Raw genomic sequence first — 22,075 nt, 5'->3', positions numbered from 1 at the left:
CTAAGACAGCAACCGTAGGGGACATAAAGGTTTCACTCAAGGAAGGATGAACCTTCAAAATCTGACACGTCGATTCTCATACAACATAGCAAACAAAAAAAACTCAGACATATGGCATGTAGCCAATGACGATAGATTATTGCAAAAGTACATCGGTGTCAAGAGGTTCATCCCTAGAACAACCCGAGAGCCGAGAGATCGCCCAGATAATTTTGATAGGTGGGAACCCCCTTTTCTCTCGTATTCATCAGTTTCAAAGCTCTTTCTTTTTTGAGTAAGGTATTCCAGAGTGGACATTCATCAGTTCACATGCCTAGTCACAATGTTATACAGCCTTAATCTGTGAGCAATCGGTATTTTTTGGTACCATGTGGGGTATGGATCGCCGAATGAAATTGGGGAATGCAGTGCTAGGATGAATTGTTATTGGACCTGCAGTTGCTCACACCGTGACCGAGTCCTCGGACCTGCGGCATATAGCCATTGGAGTGTGATAGTGTAATAGTTAGGGTTAACAAGCCTGTGGTGGTATTTCAACTAACCCTTGAATATAATAATGTAGACATTGTGACATTGTTGTGAAACCTTTTTTTCTTTTCTTTCTTGCTTTGAAATACTGATATAAAACAAACATAAGCTAAATAAAGACGTGTGGATATGCCATACGAAGTAGTGGAATGTGAAATCCCCCTTCGGTTCCTGGAGGCTGGAAAAAAAAGAGACTGGGAAAAGGAATGAGGTACACATAGCAACTACTCCGTACTTCGTATTGTTAATGATAGAAGACAAGCATTGAATTAAATCTAGTGAATTGATCTATGTTTAAATATTCGAGTAATAGTATGCCCCTGAGTTATGCACGTCCAATGAAACTAAGACTAGTTTGACTTAGAGCATCTCCGGGAAATTGAAACGGCCATCTCTTACCATCTTCGCTTTTCCTCTTTCACATTTCCTGCCTTCGACCTCCCCCTTTCTTGCCTTGGCTTTAAGCCGCTTTAATTTGTTTTTCAAGTCCCTAGTGCGAATGCTTCTGTTTAGAAGCCTCCCCCTGCCCACTTTTATTTTTTGGGGGGACGCTCAGCGGCTTGTGCATGGAACGTTTTATGGTTCCTAGTGGTTCCTGGTTCCCACTTCACCTCTTGAAATAGACAATCCCCCCCTTTCTCTCCGGCATTTCCAATTTATCTCTCGGGACGACGCCATTCTTTTAGATTTCGGGTGTCGGATCGAGTCCACACTACGGCGCAGCTTGACTTTGCGCCAGATCCCCTAATACGACCGACTACGACCACATAAATTACGATGGCCTTTTTGTTTAAATCGAAGAAGAATCAGCAGAGTCAGCAGAGTCAGCAGGCGGCTGCACTCCCCTCGGCAACTAGAAATGTTCACACCTCCGAGGGGGCTCCATCCACTGGATCGCCTAATATGGCGAATGGGGTCAAAGGAGATGGCACGACTTCCCAGACGCCAACCCCAAGTGGGAGCTTCAGCAACTCTCTACACTCAGCCACAAGCCCGACGAGTCCAGATGCAGTACGACCGCGGCAGAGAGCGGAATCGGAATCCCAGGTGGGTATCTGTTTCGTGATCCATTCGTTGCTCTTTGACGAGGACAGAGCTCTAATATCTACAACAGATGCAAAGACCTCAACAACTACCCAATGGGATCCCCCCTCCAAGCCCCAGTTCATCCCTTTACCCATGGTCGCAACGCCGGTTGAACTTCTCTTCTCCTCAAACGAACCCATTTCCTCGCTATGGAGCAGCAATCAATTCAGTGGCATCCAAGGAAGGAGACATATACATGATGGGAGGCCTGATCGATGGATCGACAGTCAAGGGTGATCTATGGATGATTGAAAGCAGTGGTGGTGGCTTGAACTGCCTGCAGGTTGCGACAGTATCCGAAGGTCCCGGCCCGCGAGTCGGTCATGCCAGTTTGCTCGTCGGGAATGCGTTCATTGTGTTTGGCGGTGATACCAAAATCGACGAGAATGACTCTCTGGACGACACTCTGTATCTCTTGAACACATGTAAGCGTGTGATCGATCTATTTACGTTGACCATGACTCTGACTCTGCCTCTCTTTTTTTCTCAGCTTCCCGCCAATGGTCCCGCGCTATCCCTCCCGGCTCTCGACCCTCCGGGCGTTACGGTCACACTTTGAACATTCTAGGCTCCAAACTCTACGTCTTCGGAGGGCAAGTGGAGGGCTTCTTCTTCAATGATTTGATTGCATTCGACTTGAACCAGCTTCAAAACCCAGCCAATAAATGGGAGGTTCTGATCCCAAACAGTCACGAAGGTGGACCTCCACCAGGCCAGATTCCTCCAGCAAGAACAAACCACACCATTGTCAGTTTCAACGAAAAACTATTCCTGTTTGGAGGTACGAACGGAGTACAGTGGTTCAATGATGTCTGGTCGTATGACTATATTGCCAACAGCTGGACCGAAATTGATTGCGTTGGATTTATCCCGGCTCCTAGGGAGGGCCATGCCTCTGCTTTAGTCAACGACGTGATGTATGTGTTCGGAGGTCGCACGGATGAGGGTGTGGACCTGGGTGACCTGTCAGCCTTCCGCATCTCAACCCGACGTTGGTACTCATTCCAAAATATGGGCCCTGCGCCGTCCCCTCGATCTGGCCATAGCATGACCGCTTTTGGCAAGCAGATCATTGTTATGGCGGGTGAACCGAGCTCGGCTCCTAGGGACCCCGCGGAGCTTAGCATGTCCTACATCCTCGATACGAGTAAGATCCGGTACCCCAATGATTCGCAAGCCGGAGGTCGCGTTCCTGAGCCAGCGACCAGAAAGACAAGTGTTGATAAACCGGGTATCTCGTCCGGGCGCTCATCTCGGGAGGCACAAAACGCAGGCCCGGATCAGCAAATGCGCCGTGGACCGACGCCATCGCGTGAGAGCATGATACAGGGTACGGCTGCTAATAGGCCAGGGGAGTTCGGCTCTAATCCAAATTTGGGACCTGGATCTAGACTCCCACGGGCATCAATTGCCCAGGCCCCTGCCGGTCCACCGCCTCCTGGTCAAGCACCTTCTCCTGGCCCTCGTGGAAACGGCCCTCCAGCTGGTGCGAACCCTCGTAGTAAGACTCCAACTAAGAATGATCGCGGGTACACACCAACAGTTGATATTCGTGTATCAAGTGAGGGGCGTGGCGAAGAATCACCAATTATGAAGGAAGTCCCACAGGATTCCCAGGGACCTCCATCAGCAGGTCGCCGAACTCCAACGCAACACCAAAAGCCCTCAGCCAAGGCCATGGAAGCCGGTGAGGCAGCTCCGTTGATCAGTGCCCCAGGCCGACAACGGTCGCTCCGTTCTCACCGACAGCGTGGGTCCGTTGATAGTGGAGAGGAGTCAATCCTCGGCCGGCAGAACAGTATCGAGGGCTCAATGGAAGCTCGAAGCCTCCGCAACTCCAAGTCTCTTGCCGACGAGCCACGGTCTCCTCGACTTACACCCCATCAAGAGGCATTGATAAAGGAGCTGGAGGTTACCAAAGCCCGAAATGCATGGTATGCCTCAGAACTCGCGCTCGCAAGGAAATGTGGCTATGTCCCCAATGCAACCAGTAGCCCCGCGCTAGATGACCGAGCCAATGAGGCCCTGAGCGATGAGGATCGCCCGCTGGTTGAGGCATTCTTGGCTATGAGAGCAGACCTCAGTAAGATGCAGGCTACCGTGGATCGACAGGCCGCCATCGCATCTAAACGGGTCGCTGAAGTGGAACATCAACGCGATATGGCTATCAACGAAGCTGCTTATTCTCGGGCCAAGCTTGCTGCCCATGGTGGTAGTCAGCGGGGAACCCCTCAGCCTGATGCTTCTCGGGATGGAGATGACGAGCGACCCACTGACATGGGACGGCGTCTTGCTCTCGCTTTGGCCTCAATGTCTGAATTGAAGGCTAAGTTAGATGTTCAAAACACTGAGCTTTTGCAGGAACGCCAAGCGAAGGAACTTGCTGAAGAGACTAATGAGGCAACTCGGAAACACCTTGCAGAGCTTGAGATGCAAAGCAATACTCTGGAAGCTGAAAACTTGCGCGCTGAGCTTCACCAAGCAGAGGCTCTCTGCAGAGAAGAGGCCTTCTTGCGTGCAGAAGCCGAAGCCTCGCTTCAACAGCTCATCCTGGACAAAGAAGAGTTGTTGGCACAGATTGAGGATTCCTCGACCCGCCTGAAGGGCTTTGATTCCAGCTTTGATGGTCTCCGAGAAGCTGTTTCTGCCTCCGCTTCGAAGACAGCGCTCGTTGAGAAGCAATTCCAAGAAGAACGAGAACGTCGCGAGGGTCTGGAGAGAAAGCTTCTACAGCTCCGATCGGAGCACGAAGAACGTACTACTGAGGTAGAAAACCTTACTCGTCGCCTTCGAGATGCAGAGGAGTTAGCAGAAATCCACGCCAAGGAAGCCGAAACTCACAAGATCGCCTTCGTATCTGGTCTGGAACGCGCATCTTCTACAGACTTGGATCATTCGTTCCGATCTCGTGCTGACCAGCGAGTCGCTGCTTTGGAGGCCCAGATCGAGCGATCCACCACTCTGGCTAAGGCAAACCAGGCCGCCGCCAACGCAGCCTCAGACAAGCTCCGGCGTGCGGAGGAACGGATTGCTGGCCTCGAAGCATACCAGGAGCAGGCCAGCCGCGAAGGCTTGCAATTGCGTAGACAGCTTCAGACTGCCATGAAAGAAAGCCAATCGGCCGCCACGACCCATCGTGACTTGAAGACACAGCTTGAGACTCACCAGCGAGAGGCTGGGGCTTTGGCGGTTCAGCACGCCGCTTTGAAGGATCTTCTTGGTGAGCGCGGAATCAACAGCGACACCGGACGGTCCCCACGGCTTGACTCCCCCGGATCACGATTCGGCACTCCGGAGCAAAGCCGACTACGCGAGCTTGAACAACAACTGTCCGCCAGTATCAAGGCTCATGACGACCTGAAGAACGGCTTCGAAAATCGTGAGCAGGAAGCCGACCGAGCTTTCCGAGAAAAACTCGAGCAGCTTGAGAATGATTATCAGTCAGCTGTTCATTACGTGAAAGGAACGGAGAAGATGTTGAAGCGCATGAAGGATGAGCTAAGTCGGTACAAGGCTCAAAATGCTAAAATGCAATCTGAATTAGATGTGGCCCAGAAGAGCCTCGAGAATTCAGACAGCCAGACATCTGGATCTTCCGCTGAGTGGGACGCTGAACGGTCCCGCCTCGAGCTGTCGATGTCCGATCTTCAGGAGCGAACTTCGTCTTCTATCAGTAGCCTTGAAAGCCAGATCACGCAACTCAAGCAAGATCTCGATCAGGCTACGGCCGAAAAACAGCTGTCACGAAATGAACAGGAGCGTCTTAAGCAAGATCTCCTTAATGTTGTTGAGAAAAGTCGCACCGAGCTGGATCAGCTCAAGCAAGAAAATACCCACCTTGAAACTCGTGCTTCGGATGCAGAGCGTAAAGTCAACATGCTTCTGGAGCAGGTTCAAACATCAGTTGGTCATTACCGCCGTCAATCTCACCATGGGCAAGGTCCCAATGGAATCTCGCGCACACACAGCAACGCCTCTAGCATTAACACCATCAACGGAGGCAATGGACGGGCACGAGCTGATAGCAATGTCTCACAGGACTCTACGTTCCCTGACAACCGTGGTTCGATGGCTCTGGACTCACTTGCCAACGAGTTGGACGCCTTGCGCAGTCACTGGGAAAGCACCAACCGCAATTACCGTCTAAGCAGCCAGCTGGATCTGGAGCGGACTCCCACCAAGGATAATAGTGATGGACCCGCACTGATGAGTGATAGCTTGGCAGAATGGAGGAGGAGACTGGACGAGGATGACCGGGCTGGGTTCGATGTGCAAACTAAGCCATTGAACACTGGAGCTGCACACCCCGAACACTCTAATGTGATCTAAAGATCTTGCCCTTCATTGTTGTTCTACGACCATGTGCCCTAAGATATGTCAATTTGCACCGTCTGAGCGTTCTGCACGTGTATTTGCAACCCTTGTTCCATTCTTTCTCGCGTTTTCCACACTCTTTTTTTCCATGTATGATGTCTGCTTTCTCCTCTGTGTTCCTCTGCGCCGACGCACGGTGTTATTTTCTGATTCTGTTTCGCCATTGCGCTCCTTTGTTTCCCTCTTTCCCGTCTTGATTTTGTTTTTTACCCCCCGACTGCCTTTTTTATACCCCGGTTTTCTGATGTTCATTGGACTCTGGCTGTACCACTAGCATATTCCACGCGGATTCCTTGTTCATCCATAGTCAAAAAAATCGTTCTAGTAGCCCTGTAGAGGCTCTTATCTTTCATCAAGACCATGCACGCCAAGGGTATCCTGAAGTTAGGTAAATTTGACACCCGGGTGAAAATGATGACCTGTCATCAGCCCAATTCGATAGGTACACGTTTACTCCGCGGTGATGATATTACATTATGTAGAGCTACGTATGTACATACTATATAGTCACTCTGTAGTATAAAATTAAGTTTATATCATAGCAACCGGTTGCAAATGTGATACTGCACGTTTGCCCCTAGTAGACTGAGACGAATTTCCCATTGAATAAAATCGCGCATACTATAGTATCTGGTATTGTTGATTCAGAATCGTGTATACGCAACACATTTATGGATATCATGTCTCGCAAGGGGCAATGTGATTGTACATGATTCAAATGAGAATCGTATACATCTTAGATTGGGTATCAGTCCAATATTGAGAGCATGATTATAAGCTTGATGCCTGTCGTTTGCGTAGCTTTCATTGATCACCTACCGGTCAGCTGAGGGAATGCATCGCCACCAAGATTCAGAAGTAGTTCCCAGATTTTAGGTACACCTGGGCACGTTTAATAAGAAAGATATAGTCTCTATCTTTATCTTTGTATCCATTTATATCAATTTATATCAATTGACATCCGTACTACTCCGTATAGTATTGTAAATTGTAAAATTGTAAAAGTCTATAGATGCCCAATACCAATCTTACCATACCACGCCCAATGACATGGTAACAAAAAGGAAACCTCCCGAGGTCAGGCGTGACTGCCGTCCCCTGCGTTAAACCAAAGAAAAAATACCCTTCTCACCGACTCAACTCTTTTCCCCCCTCCTCTTTCTCCCCCTTCTTCTCAGCATCATATATCTTTTCCTTTAAATCAAGGCTTGTTGCCCTTGATCTTTATTTCCTCATTGAAAATTTCCGGACCTTCCCGGCTCATCTTTTGTTCTTGAGCCATTCCAGCCATTCCAGCCATTCCAGCTCTTTCAGCCATTTCAGTACGGTCGGCAACACGTCTTTGATCCGTTATCTCCAGGTATGCCTAGATCGATTCGTTCTGCTTTTTACTTCTGACTTTCGGGTTTTTTTTTTTTTTACTTTCCCTGCTTCTTCATTGCATCATATATGAAGTGTGTTGGGTGTCTATTTCTGTTTCTTGTGTTAGCTGATCTGGCCCAGCCTTCTCGAGTTGCCTGAGGCTCAGTTGTCAACCCCTCTCACTGATTTCCTGTTTCTTTCCCTCACACCTCTCTCTTCTTCTCTATCTCTTTTGCATTTTATACTCTATCGATCTCAGCTTTGCATACCGTTTCGGCTTCGTCAACAGGATTCGAACATAATCTAATATTCTCAATCTTCTAGCCTCAAGTCCTTTCTCACGGCTAAGCGCTGTGCCCCCATCGGTTCAAGATGACGACCATGGTCAGTGTTAGCCACCCCCGATTTCTTTCTTTCTCTCTTCTTGACTAGGAGTCATACCTCGAGTGGCTTGGGTATCACACTCGGATTATACCATGACTTTCTGATTGCCAATAAGACGCCTGAACCATGCGTTTTTACTGACATTGCCCCCAGGATTTGCGAGTCGGTAACAAGTACCGCATTGGCCGTAAGATCGGCAGTGGCAGTTTCGGTGACATCTATCTCGGTATGGATCCAACAAATCCGGCTTTAGCTTGCACAGCAACTCATGACGTCTAGGAACGAACATCATCTCCGGTGAGGAGATTGCCATCAAGCTCGAGAGTGTCAAAGCCAAGCACCCCCAGTTAGAGTATGAAGCCCGTGTCTACAAGTCACTCGCTGGTGGTGTCGGTATTCCCTTCGTCCGTTGGTTCGGTACTGAATGCGACTACAATGCTATGGTCATCGATCTGCTCGGACCCAGTCTGGAGGACCTTTTCAATTTCTGCAACCGCAAGTTCTCGCTGAAGACCGTTCTACTCCTCGCCGATCAACTCATTTCCCGCATCGAATACATCCACGCCAAGTCTTTCATCCACCGTGATATTAAGCCCGATAACTTCCTAATGGGCATTGGCAAGCGTGGCAACCAGGTCAACGTGATTGATTTCGGTCTTGCGAAGAAATACCGTGACCCCAAGACCCACTTCCACATCCCTTACCGCGAGAACAAGAACCTCACTGGAACTGCCCGTTACGCCAGTATCAACACCCATCTTGGTGTCGAGCAGTCTAGACGTGATGACATGGAATCTCTGGGTTATGTCATGCTCTACTTCTGCCGTGGCTCCCTCCCCTGGCAGGGCCTGAAGGCTGCTACCAAGAAGCAGAAGTACGACCGCATTATGGAGAAGAAGATGACCACCCCCACCGAGGTGCTGTGCCGTGGTTTCCCCAACGAATTCGCCATCTACCTGAACTACACTCGTTCACTGCGCTTCGACGACAAGCCCGATTACTCCTATCTGCGCAAGATTTTCCGCGATCTCTTCGTCCGCGAATCCTTCCAGTACGACTACGTCTTCGACTGGACCGTTTACAAGTACCAGAAGAACGCCGCTATGATCGTGGACGCTTCCAAGAAGGATAAGGATGCTGAGGACCAGCAGCGCCGCCAGGCTCTGCCTGCTGCTGGCCAGATGGGAGCCAGTGGCGCCGCCAAGCCCGGTGCCATCTCCAGCCAGCGTCGTAAGGTCGTCGAACGCGGCACCCTCGACACTCCGGACACCAACCGTGCCGCGGGAGGTAGTGATAGGATGTGAGTACATGAAACCTGGTTCCGAGTAGGGACCCCTTCTTTCTTATCTCCTACGTTGAGTGATTTGCATTTCGTGACGCTGGCGTGGAGGACCCTTATGTTCTGAATCTGACTAATCGCATAGTCTTCGGCGATAGGCTACGTTCTGCCTCGAAAGGTGCTGCTTTGGGTTATGGACCTTCCGGTGGCCGTTCGAAGCGGGACGAAGGAGCGGAGGCCCAGTGGTACTAATCGTGTGTATAAGATGGTGAGGCTAATGCTTTGCATGTGCCTCCTGTCTGTTCACATTATTTTCTACTAAGAAACCGGGGACCCGTTCATGTCGCCTCAGAGCGGACCATGTCACATTCAGCCTTCTCGGATATTTCTTTGTTTTTTTCTTCTTGGATCTCTATTCATTCTGCACTCCCCGACAGCCCTCCTATCCCGTTTTCGATCAGATTTCGATCTCAGCCGTTTCGATTCGCCTCTGTTTATCGCATGCTCGCCTTCAGCCCCATGGAACCTTTGCCGATTGGGTGGTCAATCTTATGCTGAGCCTGCGAAAACTTTGTCGACTATTTTCTGTCTTTCGGATTCTTGTACCCGTTCTGCGGGACAACCGATTACACGTCTCGAAACGCTTCTGATATTGTGGCTTATTCTTACGTCTTCGCCCTTTGGTTCCCTCTTTACAACCTGGCGTCTTTGGTCAGAATGACCAGAGGGCAAGACTAAGGGAGATGCAAATGACGGTGTCAGCCCGCAATTTTTTTTCGTCGGATTGTTTAATCGCTGGTACTAGAGATCCTTGAATGTATCCTCGGATGCGCTGCCTATCATTGCTTGCCCCTTTTCTTTACTCATGATGCTTATTCTCTGCCCTTAACCTTCCCCTGATTTTTTGATTTTTTTTTTGCGTTTGCTTGACGATGATTAATTTGTGAACTATCGACGCTCAACGGGGACGAGGTGTGGCATTCAATATGGCCAAAGGAAGTCTGAGACGGGGACGGCTTTCGGGGATATTACTTTACAGGCTTTCTGTATTTCTGCTCAAGCTACATTGCAGAAATTACTGTTACAGAAGGACTCTAATGCAATCCCGCTTTGCAGGAAGCTGGTGTGGTTGGCGACGGACATTGGTTAGGGTCGCTTCCGGGGTGGTATGCGTCGATTTGTGTCAAGTTATTTCTTTTAGCTCTCTCTACACTGCACTTCCAATTTGCTTACTCTCATCTCAACTGGGTTCCTGCTATTCAACTGTGGCCCTTCGAATATCCGTAATTCCCGGTCCCAAAATAGTAGAAAAACGGTGAGGTCATCGAAACTTTAGCCCACGCACCGAGCACTTCTGGAATTGATGGAGATTTGAGAGGATATGTAAACCTTCAGAGTATATTTTGAATTTGGAATGGTATCCAAATGTCATGACAACATTGAATTCTGTACATTGTGCAACGGAACGCCCCCCTGGTACATGAAACTTCATCAGATAATTGATTTTCCCTCAAAAAGTTTTCCCACCTTCACCTCCTAACTTTCCGACGAGCCCTGCAGACCTTGGGAACTGTCTAAGATTCCGTAATGGATTACTCTTTCTATGATCCCCGATCACAGCCCTCGGGATTCTCGCTGTACGGGCTGCCTACCCCCGACCAACCCCATGCCCAACCAGATACATTCGCCCCTTTGGTATGTTCATTGCCCCCCCCCCTCCAAGAACTTGTCGCTAATAGATTAGAATGATTACCAGAACTTCCCTGGCTTTGACCCCTCGTTCCCCGTCGACCCCTCCTTTGTTCCGCCACCGCATTCACCGCCAGAATCGGTCAAGCACTCTGCTTCCAGTGATGCTGCCAACAGTCAGCATACACGCCTCACATCATTCGACGGGGATGAAACCCAATTCGCCGACCAAATTTTAGGGAGGAGTAGTAGCGAAGAAAAAGAGTCAGCGCCCGCGCAAAGCAAGCGCAAGGCACAGAACCGAGCAGCGTATGTGATATATTAAAACCAACGTGGCCAGAGACATCCCTCCCCATAAGCAAACACTAACAAGTCCCACTGGGTGCACAGTCAACGAGCATTTCGAGAGCGCAAGGAACAGCATGTCCGCGACCTCGAAGACAAAGTAAACAACCTCGAACAAGCATCCGACACCTTACAAGCCGACAACGAGCGCCTGAAGCGCGAGCTAGCCCGGTTCACAACCGAGAATGAAATCCTGCGCGCCACATCACAGCACGCCAACCGCGGAAATGCCAGCACAAACGAAACCCCCGAGCCGACAGTCACAGGGCCGATGAAGTTCTCCCCCACAGACTTCCATGCCACGTTCATGGCCGACGAGCCACAAAGCCCGCACCACCGTCTCACCGTGTGTCCGATCACCGGCGAGAAGCTGCTAGATGCGGGTGCTACGTGGGACCTTATTCAGAAACATGAGTTGTTTGAGCGTGGCCAGCTTGATATTGGTGATGTCACGGATCGTTTGAAGGGTATGTCGCAGTGTAATGGACAAGGTCCTGCTTTTAAGGAGAGTCAGATTCTCAAGGCTATTGAGGAGAGTGCGGCTGCTGATCGTGATGAGTTGATCTGATGATCTCTCTCTGGTATTCTTTTTACCCTTCCGGTACTGCTGATACGGTTACGATTTGATGTTGGCGTTGGGATTGATGGGATCAATAAGATGAACAGCGATTATATTATCTGATTCATTATTAGTTCGGTATATATGTGATTTGGTTGATTACGAGCGTTTGAGCTATTCATACATGAAATTTTGACTTTACTTAAATGCATTGTGATGAGTGACTTGAGTTGGATCTATTGACTGAGAATCGATATTCACTGGGGACTCGGTCATTATGAACCCCAGACTAGCCATGTGTCAAGAAACTCTCTACATATGTGGATAGCCAAGTCCACCAGGTGCAGTTATAGATATAGTAGATATAGGCAACTCAATTCAAATCGAGGCCGCCTTAATGTCTTACAGCATCATCTCTTGGCTCCAGCCGACATGGAAAGGGCGTCATCATCTTTTGGATATGTTCGTAATATACACACAAGCCAGATCATAAAATATTTGCAGTAATTTTCAATCGCGAGGAAATCAATCCCAGTCATCATCATAATCTTCAACGTTCAGGTCATCGTCCTTCTTGTAGTCATCCTCGTCATCACGCTTCTTCAGACGAACATCACCCTCCTTCAAAGCACCAATCTCCACGAGCAGACCCTCAAGGTCTATGCGTTTGATTAGCTGACTGTACTTATTCTATTCATGCATTGAACGGAACTTACCTTCAATCTTGGTCCGGGGACCCTTCAACTGCTGGAGTGTAATAAGCTGCTTCCTGATCTCGGTATCCTTGTATGCCAAGATAGTGGGCGTGTTCTTCTCGGGATACCCTTCAATACACATGTCGGCACGGATCTCACAGAACTTGATATCGCCAAACTTGGCAGCAAGCTGGCGCCAGAGCTCTGTCAACACGCGCGATTCAACATTCCCACCCATCGACGTGAGATTGACTAGTACAAAAGCACTGTTCGATGCCTCTGTCACCTCACGAGCATAATCAACTTTCTGAAGTGGGAAGACCTGGTTGAAGAGGCTGGTTTGTTGGAGGGTAGAGAGCTCGGCGAGTCGTTTTTGTCTGTTTGGTTGGTATCGTGAGAAAAAGGAAACCCTTTTAGATATATCAACTATTAGATGACAGGCTTACCTGTAGATCTCGAGGAACTCTTCATCTTCGTCATCTTCCAGTGCGTCTAGCTCGTCAAGGTCTTTGTCCTCAAGTCGGTTCTCGTGCGCCCTGTGTTGTGCAGCAATCAGAGCCTCTTGGATCAAAGGTTCAGGGTCTTTGGGCTTTTCGGGAATAATGCCATGTTGGCGGAGGATATCATTCCTATATAATATAGTTAGCACACTGCATTAGCTTATACCTTGCCGGCGGCGGGGGTGTATGCAAGTAATAGGCTTACCACTCGGTATCCTCATTGGGATCAACTTCAACCTGCATGGTGGATTGAATCGATCAAAGATGTATAGATCAATTTCAATTCAAAGGAAATATGGAGAGAATGAGGGGAGTTGGAGGGATAAATGCGCTGCCTTCAATCGTGATGCCACCTGTTTGCAGTGTTTGGTTCGGGCCAAACACACGGAAGGCCACCTTCAACTTGTCCATAGTTGGCAGTTCTGAGCTTTGAGGGTTCGAGATTCATTACCACCTCATTTACGTCAATTATATTCTCCTTGTTTTCTCCGATTTACCCTCGTTAAACCTTCAATTCCTGCGTGGTTATGCAAATGCTGTAGTCGCCTACACCGCCCTACCCTGCTTCTGTGTACTCGACCCGTGTCCCAACTGCACCAACTCCACCTTTCTAATACGACAGCAACCACTCATTGCTGGTGCAATCCAGCTGCTGGGCAAGATGAGTTACATGAAGAAAAATGAAGATGAGGACCAGGTCATGATCAAGCTTGATCGGACCTCCGTTTTCCAAGATGGTGTGCAATCAACAATACCCCCTGGCGCCTCCATGCGCTGCACATATTCAATTCTGACGAGATAATTCTCCTAGCACGCCTATTCAATTCCTCTCCTATCTCGCCCCGAACATGCCGAACGTTACTCACCAAGATTGCTGTCCTCATGTTCACCGGGGAGCAGTTCCCTACGAATGAAGCGACCACCCTCTTCTTCGGAATCTCTAAGCTCTTCCAGAACAAAGACCCGTCATTGCGGCAGATGGTGTATCTGATCTTGAAGGAGTTGGCTGGCACCGCCGAAGATGTGATCATGTCGACCAGTATCATTATGAAGGACACTGCGGTGGGAAGCGATGTTCTGTACCGGGCCAATGCCATCAGAGCGCTCTGCCGCATTATCGATGTAGGTCGTCGGATCGGTCGCGAGGACTTGAATGGTTGAGGGGATTTGCTGACAATTGCAAAAGGGTTCCACAGTACAGGGTATCGAGCGACTTATCAAGACCGCCATTGTTGACAAAACCCCCTCGGTGTCCTCCGCGGCGTTGGTCTCCTCCTACCACCTCCTTCCTATTGCGCGCGACGTCGTCCGGAGATGGCAGAGCGAAACACAGGAAGCGGCCTCGTCATCGAAATCATCAACCGGATTCCTTGGTTTCTCCTCGAGCTCACAGAGCCACGCCATCTCCAACTCTAATTTCATGACACAGTACCATGCCATCGGTCTTTTGTACCAGATGCGCTCGCACGATCGTATGTCGTTGGTCAAGATGGTACAGCAGTACGGTGTTGCAGGTGTGGTGAAGAGCCCGGCTGCTCTGGTTTTGTTGGTACGTCTCGCGGCCAAGCTGGCCGAGGAGGACCAAGGTCTCCGGAAACCCATGATGCAGATGTTGGATGGCTGGCTCCGTCACAAGCATGAGATGGTCAACTTCGAGGCAGCCAAGGCTATTTGCGATATGCGCGATGTCACCGATGCCGAGGCCACGCAGGCAGTTCACGTTCTCCAGCTCTTCCTGTCCTCTCCCCGGTCGATCACAAAGTTCGCTGCCATCCGTATCCTACACAACTTCGCCTCTTTCAAGCCACACGTCGTCAATGTCTGCAATCCCGATATTGAGTCCCTCATATCCAACTCGAACCGCTCCATTGCCACGTTCGCCATTACGACACTGCTCAAGACCGGTAACGAAGCCAGCGTCGACCGCCTGATGAAGCAAATCTCGGGCTTTATGGCCGATATCACCGACGAGTTCAAGGTCACTATTGTCGAAGCTATTCGCACTTTGTGTCTGAAGTTCCCCAGCAAGCAGGCCGGTATGCTCGTTTTCCTGAGTGGTATCCTGCGGGACGAGGGTGGATTCGAGTTCAAGCGCACTGTTGTTGAGAGCATGTTCGATTTGATCAAGTTTGTTCCGGAAAGCAAGGAAGATGCGCTTGCCCACCTTTGCGAGTTCATTGAGGACTGCGAGTTCACCAAGCTCTCGGTCAGAATCCTGCACCTCCTTGGTTCCGAGGGCCCTAAGACTACTTCTCCCACTAAGTATATCCGCTACATCTACAACCGCGTCGTATTGGAAAACGCCATCGTACGCGCCGCTGCGGTCACCGCATTGGCCAAGTTTGGTGTTGGCCAAAAGGACCCCGAAGTCAAGTCTAGTGTTCATGTTCTCCTCACTCGTTGTCTTGATGATACCGATGACGAGGTGCGAGACCGTGCCGCGCTTAACCTGCGTCTGATGGGCGAAGAGGATGAGTCCGCGAGCGCTTTCATTAAGAACGGTAAGACCTTGCCCATGACTGGCAATAGTAAATTTACTAATGGCTCTAGACTCAATGTATTCCCTTTCCACTTTTGAACACCAGCTCGTCATGTACGTGACATCTGGTGACAAGGAGACCTTCGCTACTGCCTTCGATGTTGCCACCATTCCGGTTGTCTCACACGAGCAGGCCCTGGCTGAAGAGAGGACCAAGAAGCTTACTTCGGCCACTCCCACTCTCAAGGCCCCTTCAGCCGGTCCTCCGAAGGGCAAGGCAGCCGGCGGTATGGCCGAAGCGGCCAGCGCCTCTGCTACCCAGAAATATGCAGAGCAACTTCTGCAGTACCCCGATATCAAGGCCTACGGTATCTTGCTCAAGTCCTCTGCGCCTGTCGAGCTTTCCGAGAGCGAAACCGAATATGTTGTTACAGCCGTCAAGCACATTTTCAAGGAACACATCGTTGTGCAATATGATATTAAGAACACACTTCCGGATACCGTTCTCGAGAATGTCACCGTGGCTGCCACGCCAGAGGAGGAGGACGTATTGGAGGACGACTTTATCATCCCTGCCCCCAAGCTGCCCACAGACCAGCCTGGTGTTGTATACGTTGCTTTCAAGAAGCTCACCGGCGAGAACAGCGTCCCCATCACCTCCTTCACAAACATCCTCAAGTTTACCAGCAAAGAAATCGACCCAACAAGCGGCGAGCCCGAGGACAGTGGCTACGACGACGAGTACCAGGTAGAGGACCTCGAGCTGACAGGCAGCGACTATGTCATCCCGACATTCGCCGGCAGCTTCGACCACGTCTGGGAACAGACTGGTGCCAACGGCGAGGAGGAAAGCGAAACCCTGCAGCTCAGCAACATGAAGGGTATCAACGGTACGTACAAGTCTTCTTCATCTTTCTTTTCTATACATACTCATACTGACTCTCCCAACAGATGCCACGGAACAACTAATCTCGGCGCTATCTCTGCAGCCCCTCGAGGGCACCGACGTCGCCCTCAACAGCAGCACACACACACTCAAGCTGTTCGGCAAGACCGTCTCCGGCGGCCGTGTCGCTTCTCTCATCAAGATGGCCTACTCCAGCAAGGCCGGTGTTACTACCAAGATCACCGTCCGGGCAGAAGAGGAAGGCGTTGCCGCCGCTGTCATTGCTTCTGTGTCTTAATCTCTCCCTCTGCTTTTCTATTTGTTACGTGCTTAATCCTGGTTGGGGGGACAAGAGCGTGTGTCTTTTTTCATGTGTCTTGGTTCGTTGGATTGCGTCGTCCACCCCTCAAAACTTGTCAATGCAACTTTTCATCCAAATATCACATCATATTCATGCCTACTCTTGGTGTTTCTCGTATTTCTTCAGGGTGTAGCAATTATTGGTGTATGGAGCTAACTTCTAAGCTTGATTCTTAACGCTGCCTGGCCGTTGTATAAGTAGATAGACAAGAAGCTGCCGACTCACAAGGTTGTGTGCTTTATATTAGTCCCAGTATGTGGGGGAAAAAAGTAATGTATATATGGTTTGAAGAAAAGTAAAATATTTTGTTTTTATATGCTTGTAATGTTATGAGATAGTCCTACACAGCGCAAAATCAAGGACGCAGACGCTGAGGGTCACGAGGGAACAGCGAAGCCAAACGGACGTTAGGCAAGCCAAGGAAGAACATAACAATACGGTTGAGACCGAGACCACCACCAGCGTGAGGGGGGCAACCCTGGCGGAAGGCATTGAGGTAATCCTCGAAGCCCTCCTGGTTAGGCTCAAGACCCTTAGCACGCATAGACTCCTCCAACTCCTTGATATCGTTGATACGCTGGGCGCCGGACATGATCTCCTCGCCACGCATGAAGAAATCGTACGAGTTGGAGAAGCGCTTGTCGTTGGGATCGGCCTTGGTGTAGAAGGGACGGACGGCCATGGGGAACTTGTCGAGGACGTAGAAGTCGGTGTCGTACTTCTCGCGGATGATCTGGCCAAGCTGCTTCTCCATCGCGGTGGAGAAGTCGTTCTCGAAGCGCTCTTGCTCGGAGACGTCGACGCCGGCTTCCTTCAGAAGGGCGACTCCGTCCATGTAGTTCATGCGCAGGGCCTTGCCGTCCTTGGGGAGCTTGAAGTCGCCGGCCTTGGGGTAGGACTTCTGGATGATGGCGATCTGAGATGCGTAGCGCTCCTTGAGCTGGGTGAGGATGAAGACGAGGAGGTCTTCGGCGAAGTCGAGAACCTCGTGGTAGTGGCCGCGGAAGGTCTTCTCGAAATCGAGACCGGAGAACTATAAGTCATGTTAGAATAATATGTTTTCTTTTTTTCTGGTTGAGCATATATATCAGTAGATCATACCTCGGTCAAGTGGCGGTGGGTGTTGCTGTCCTCCGCACGGAAAACAGGGGCGATCTCGAAGACGTTCTCCATATCACCGGCGATACACATCTGCTTGTAGAGCTGGGGACTCTGGGCCAAGTAGGCGTTGCGCTTGAAGTACTTCACCTCGAAGACACCGCTACCACCTTCTGTGGCGGCACCGACCAGCTTGGGTGTGAAGATCCAGCGAGAGCCACTCTTAATCATGTACTCAGCGAAGAGCTGGGAAACACCGCTGGAAATCCAGGTGATGGCCTGGCTGGTCTCGGTCTGCAGATCGAGGACCCGGTTGTCGAGGCGGGTCTTGAGGGTGACGATGGGAGCACCCTCGGCGTCAACCTGGGCACCTTCCTCGGTGTTCTCGGGGGGAGGGCGCTCAGCATCCTTGACTTGCATGGGAAGCATCTGCGCAGCCTCGGAGATCATGTAGACCTTGCGAATGTGGATCTCGAGGTGGCTAATGGATGCGGAAGAGATGGGGATCTCGGGCTTCTTCACGATACCGGTGACCTGCACAATCGAGTTGACGTTCAAACCGCCGGTGTACTTGATCATCTGTCGCGAGATGGGCTCCGCGGCCGCAATGACGGCCTGCACCTTTTGTCCCTGCTGGCGCAGCATCAAGAATGCAAGCTTAGCACTCTGCACACGCGCATTGTCCACACGCGCCACAACTGTCACTTCCTTCTCGTAGTGTTCCTCGGAGAGTTCGCTGAATCGTGTAGCGGGGAGGACGTCCTCGGTTTCTGGGAGGGCACCGTATAGATCCTTGGCCGTGTCGTTGGCCTCCTGGGCGGCGGCCTGGGCCTTTTCCTGGGCCGCACGCGCAGCAGCCTTCTCTGCCTTGGCCTTATCCTTTGCGGCCTTCTTCAGAGCGTTCTTGCTTGCGCTCTTGGTCTCGCCTTCCGCGGCGGGAGCGGAGGCATCCTGGGCCTCGGGCTTGGGACGGTGGGGCAATTCGGAGTCGGCCATTGTGCTGCGTGGACAATTAGAGGGGGCAAAGTGTTGGGTTGGAGGCGGGGGATCCTACCTCAATAATTTTGTATCCTGGGGAATTTGCAGGACTTAATGCAACAGGCTGATTGTAAGTAAAGCTGCAGAGAAAAGTGTTCCGTTGACTCACCCCGCCGAATAATCAAGCCCTAAGAGGGGTAGGCGGTGTGGGGACTGAGCGCAGATCTAAACTCTACCAGCTTGAATGTATACACATACATGCATCTAAATCAGTCATTCGAGTATTTGTCATTACTTTATAACTTGAATGAAATGCATTCTACGTGCTTGTGTGGGTTGATGCTGGTAGCTATCTAGAATAAACACATAAATATACAATTGACGCCATATTCATGCTGATCTTCAATCAATATAGTGTCTAGCGTCTCTTGATAATCACGCAGCAGGCCAGTTCGAGCTCTTCAGTGCCCATTGAACACCTTTGTGCACATTGTCAGCAATTGTCCGAGGAATCCAAGCGGGCTCCCCGCCACTGTATACTCCAGTGCGGACAAGGATCGAGTGCCAGCTACTGCCAATTTCACTACGATAGGAGTTGGCTCCTCGAATATCCGACTCCGGATTATCACCAACCATGTATACTCTTTCCAGGGGTGTGCGCTCTGCAGAGCTTCCAAATGTTCTGAGTCGGTTCCGAAGCAATTGACGCTCTGCAAACTCGTAGGTGGGTTGATAAGGTTTGCCGATCACGGTCTTCTTCAACTCAATACCTTTGCTGGGGCCACCTGTAGTCGCAGCCCAAACACCCTCCAGCGCTTCGCGGAATCCGCCCTGACCAAGACGGGGCAAGGGGTAGGCGGCGGCCCACCACAGATCTGGGTTAGAGAAGTACAGATGGGGTTGGCCGTCCTGCTGGTATCCATGGTTGGGAAGATCAATTCGGCCGTTCTTTTCAGACAATGTGCCTATACGACCTTGCGACGAGAGGAGGAGGTCCATAATAACTTGAGTGTCCAATGCCCAATCACGAGGGTCATTGAACACAAAGACAGCGTCGATCTTTAGACTCTTCAATGGATCATTGAAGTCAATGGGAGTCGGAAGCGGTCGAGCAAATGTTTTATAATAGTCGCTGAAGTGATTCGAAAACGGCCAGACAGCAGGGTTGGCCATGAAAATGTCCGCAGGGGTGACAACATTCTTAAAACCGTACCTATGACCATTGCTTAGCCTATACTATTCAGCAACAGAAAGGGGTCCTTGACATACTGTTCTGCCACGCGCCGACAGTTATCCCCATCGCCTCCGGCCACTAACACACACTTGTGTTCCAAAGCGCTCGACTCGTCCGATCCCTTGACTAGCTCAGCAAAGGGCGAGTGACTCTGCACAATGTCCGTAGCATCCAGTGGAATCCCTAGTTTCTCGCTAATTTCTGCGACACGCTCTGTCTCGTGTTTGCCGCCGCCGTTGGTGAGTAGAAGAAAGGGGATGCCTTGCTCCTTCAGGAGAGCCAGCGAGTCGGCGGCACCGGGTATAGGTTTCGAGGCCCGGAGGAGGACGCCATCGATGCTGTAGTATGTGAGAAGAAGATCGAGTGGATTGCGTTCGGTTAAGACTCACTCGAATGCAAATGCGAAGTTGGGGACCGGTCGAGAACTAGCTGTTTGGATAGCTCGGCGGGTTATGGTTTTATGAGAAGAGAGAGTTTGGCGCTGCAATAGGCCAAATGACCGCCATAGGGTTTGCGACCTCATTGTGGTAGTGCCCAGGAAGTAGGGAATGTGTACAAAAAGGAAATGTACGTCATTGCTAGGTTCCCGTGCCAGGTCTTTCCCGTGGAAATTCCATTTCCCCACTCTCCACATCTGCAACTCTCAACCTTACACTTCCCTTTCATTTGAAGCTTTAAAAATACATAGGGGTGGGGATTTTGAATCAAATACGGAATAAACCCAAGTTAATCACGGCTCAGCCGAGGTTGTCGCTATTGGTGCATCATTATACTCTTGAAATAAGTATCTTCTCCAGTTTAACTACTACTGCTATCGCTTCATCAAGTCTGTTTTGCAGGTTGTGATATTGTGTAACGCTCAGAAAATCGCTGTAGGGGCAGTCACATGATTCATAAAAGGCTAATGTAAACAGATGGACGTCCACGGGTGTATAAAAGAATGCATAAGAATGCATGAACACTTAAATCGGCTCCTTATCCATGACAACAAGACCCAAGTCAAGTAGAGAATCAAGTTCCTCCTCAGGACACTTATCAATATTCTTCCACACCCACTTGTCAATTTTGGCATGCGTTGTTTCCGGTATTACCCCAAGACAGCCAGGGCTGATACCAAGATAGCACACTCGAGAAAGATTCATTTTCAAGGCCTTGCAAATCTCATCGGGATCAATCTCCGTAGCGAAATTTTCATCATATGGTGCTGTGAGCTCGAGCTGACGGATCGACATTGGAGACCCCATTGGATCAAACGCAGGAAGAATGAGTAAGTCGTAAAGCAAATCGACGGGTATCCGAAGAGATTTCAAAGCAACAAGTGCTGATAAGATCTCAGATGGTCCCTCTTTAAACATCTCGCGGTTCAAACGGTGAATAGTCAATTCAGTAAGCGAGGTGCAGAGCTGCTCGTTGATAAGAATCTCTTCCAGAACGGAAGTGTCCAGATCTTCGCAACCACAAAATGTCAACCCTATCAAGTTGGGGGGCCACCTGAAAAAAGACATTTTCTCGAGATCAAATTGCCCGCCAACCTGGAGGTATCCCAGATTGGGTGGCCAATTTTCACTGAAACCGTCATCCGTGATGAACATTGAAGATGAAAGCTGGAGGAATCTCAGTTTGTCAAGACTGCTAATGGCTTTCTTGATAGCAGAAAGCGGGATTGGCTCAGCCACCAAGCTAAGACAAAGATAGGAAAGCTCTTTGCACTTTGCTAAGGGCGCAAGGCTGTTGATTCTACAGAGAGAGGTTAGCTTAAGACTGTATGTTATGCCGTGATACGCAGTATTTACTCACGAAAACGAGACCCTCGGAGCAACAAAAGTCTTTAGGCTCTTTTTCACTTGACCTAGGAGCCGTGCCGTCAGGCTATTGGAGCTGTGATGCACCAATGCTCCGAGGTTCAGGACCTTAACGAGCGAGCCCAGGTGCACTTTTCGTTCTCGGGAGCGAATCGGTGGACACACAGTTTTGGTAAAAAGTAAGAAGCTGTTCCCTTCATCAAGTTGAGGCCGCGAGTAGAGAGATTCAATGCCAGCAGAGTACCACTGGCGAGAGACGGAGCAGAACCTTTGAAGTGTGCATTGGGAGATGTGAGGATCGGAATTGTACCAATTTTCATGAATATACTCGGCGATCAGTACTAAGACCTCTGTAGGGAGATGAACATATCGGCCAGAAGTCATGACTTCGGAGGAATCGACCAGCTTTGACATTTTCCAAGTCAAACAAGAAGTT

At 50.1% G+C, this 22,075-nt stretch overlaps 8 protein-coding genes across 8 annotated transcripts; 4 read left to right on the top strand and 4 right to left on the bottom strand.

The window, feature by feature from the left end:
- Window positions 1-1,305: 1,305 nt before the first annotated feature.
- On the top strand, window positions 1,306-5,943 carry PEX2_077800 (putative cell polarity protein (Tea1); the record flags this gene model as incomplete). The annotated part of the gene is made up of 3 exons (XM_016745050.1): window positions 1,306-1,575; window positions 1,643-2,039; window positions 2,105-5,943. 3 exons carry the CDS (start codon window positions 1,306-1,308, stop codon window positions 5,941-5,943), a joined length of 4,506 nt encoding a protein of 1,501 aa, XP_016597968.1.
- A 1,779-nt stretch (window positions 5,944-7,722) lies between these two features.
- On the top strand, window positions 7,723-9,265 carry PEX2_077790 (casein kinase 1 family protein; the record flags this gene model as incomplete). Its single annotated transcript, XM_016745049.1, has 4 exons — window positions 7,723-7,734; window positions 7,888-7,960; window positions 8,014-9,021; window positions 9,159-9,265. 4 exons carry the CDS (start codon window positions 7,723-7,725, stop codon window positions 9,263-9,265), a joined length of 1,200 nt encoding a protein of 399 aa, XP_016597967.1.
- A 1,335-nt stretch (window positions 9,266-10,600) lies between these two features.
- Window positions 10,601-11,615, top strand: rsmA (putative bZIP transcription factor (Fcr3); the record flags this gene model as incomplete). Its single annotated transcript, XM_016745048.1, has 3 exons — window positions 10,601-10,708; window positions 10,758-11,011; window positions 11,093-11,615. 3 exons carry the CDS (start codon window positions 10,601-10,603, stop codon window positions 11,613-11,615), a joined length of 885 nt encoding a protein of 294 aa, XP_016597966.1.
- Window positions 11,616-12,131: 516 nt separating this feature from the next.
- Window positions 12,132-13,044, bottom strand: PEX2_077770 (uncharacterized protein; the record flags this gene model as incomplete). The annotated part of the gene is made up of 4 exons (XM_016745047.1): window positions 12,132-12,265; window positions 12,323-12,678; window positions 12,748-12,930; window positions 13,007-13,044. The coding sequence occupies 4 exons, from the start codon at window positions 13,042-13,044 to the stop codon at window positions 12,132-12,134; spliced, it is 711 nt and encodes a 236-aa protein (XP_016597965.1).
- A 418-nt stretch (window positions 13,045-13,462) lies between these two features.
- Window positions 13,463-16,464, top strand: PEX2_077760 (coatomer subunit gamma; the record flags this gene model as incomplete). The annotated part of the gene is made up of 5 exons (XM_016745046.1): window positions 13,463-13,538; window positions 13,613-13,923; window positions 13,988-15,302; window positions 15,352-16,170; window positions 16,232-16,464. 5 exons carry the CDS (start codon window positions 13,463-13,465, stop codon window positions 16,462-16,464), a joined length of 2,754 nt encoding a protein of 917 aa, XP_016597964.1.
- Window positions 16,465-16,882: 418 nt separating this feature from the next.
- dps1 (putative aspartyl-tRNA synthetase Dps1) lies at window positions 16,883-18,621 on the bottom strand (the record flags this gene model as incomplete). Its single annotated transcript, XM_016745045.1, has 2 exons — window positions 16,883-17,560; window positions 17,629-18,621. 2 exons carry the CDS (start codon window positions 18,619-18,621, stop codon window positions 16,883-16,885), a joined length of 1,671 nt encoding a protein of 556 aa, XP_016597963.1.
- Window positions 18,622-19,038: 417 nt separating this feature from the next.
- On the bottom strand, window positions 19,039-20,360 carry PEX2_077740 (putative HAD superfamily hydrolase; the record flags this gene model as incomplete). Its single annotated transcript, XM_016745044.1, has 3 exons — window positions 19,039-19,816; window positions 19,873-20,175; window positions 20,227-20,360. The coding sequence occupies 3 exons, from the start codon at window positions 20,358-20,360 to the stop codon at window positions 19,039-19,041; spliced, it is 1,215 nt and encodes a 404-aa protein (XP_016597962.1).
- A 439-nt stretch (window positions 20,361-20,799) lies between these two features.
- Window positions 20,800-22,053, bottom strand: PEX2_077730 (F-box domain protein; the record flags this gene model as incomplete). Its single annotated transcript, XM_016745043.1, has 2 exons — window positions 20,800-21,574; window positions 21,635-22,053. The coding sequence occupies 2 exons, from the start codon at window positions 22,051-22,053 to the stop codon at window positions 20,800-20,802; spliced, it is 1,194 nt and encodes a 397-aa protein (XP_016597961.1).
- Between the last annotated feature and the right edge of the window lie 22 nt (window positions 22,054-22,075).

Source organism: Penicillium expansum (assembly GCF_000769745.1).
Source record: "Penicillium expansum strain MD-8 chromosome Unknown contig268, whole genome shotgun sequence".
NCBI lineage: Eukaryota > Fungi > Ascomycota > Eurotiomycetes > Eurotiales > Aspergillaceae > Penicillium > Penicillium expansum.
Note: the sequence above shows the minus strand (reverse complement) of the source record. Positions and strands in the feature narration are given on the sequence as shown.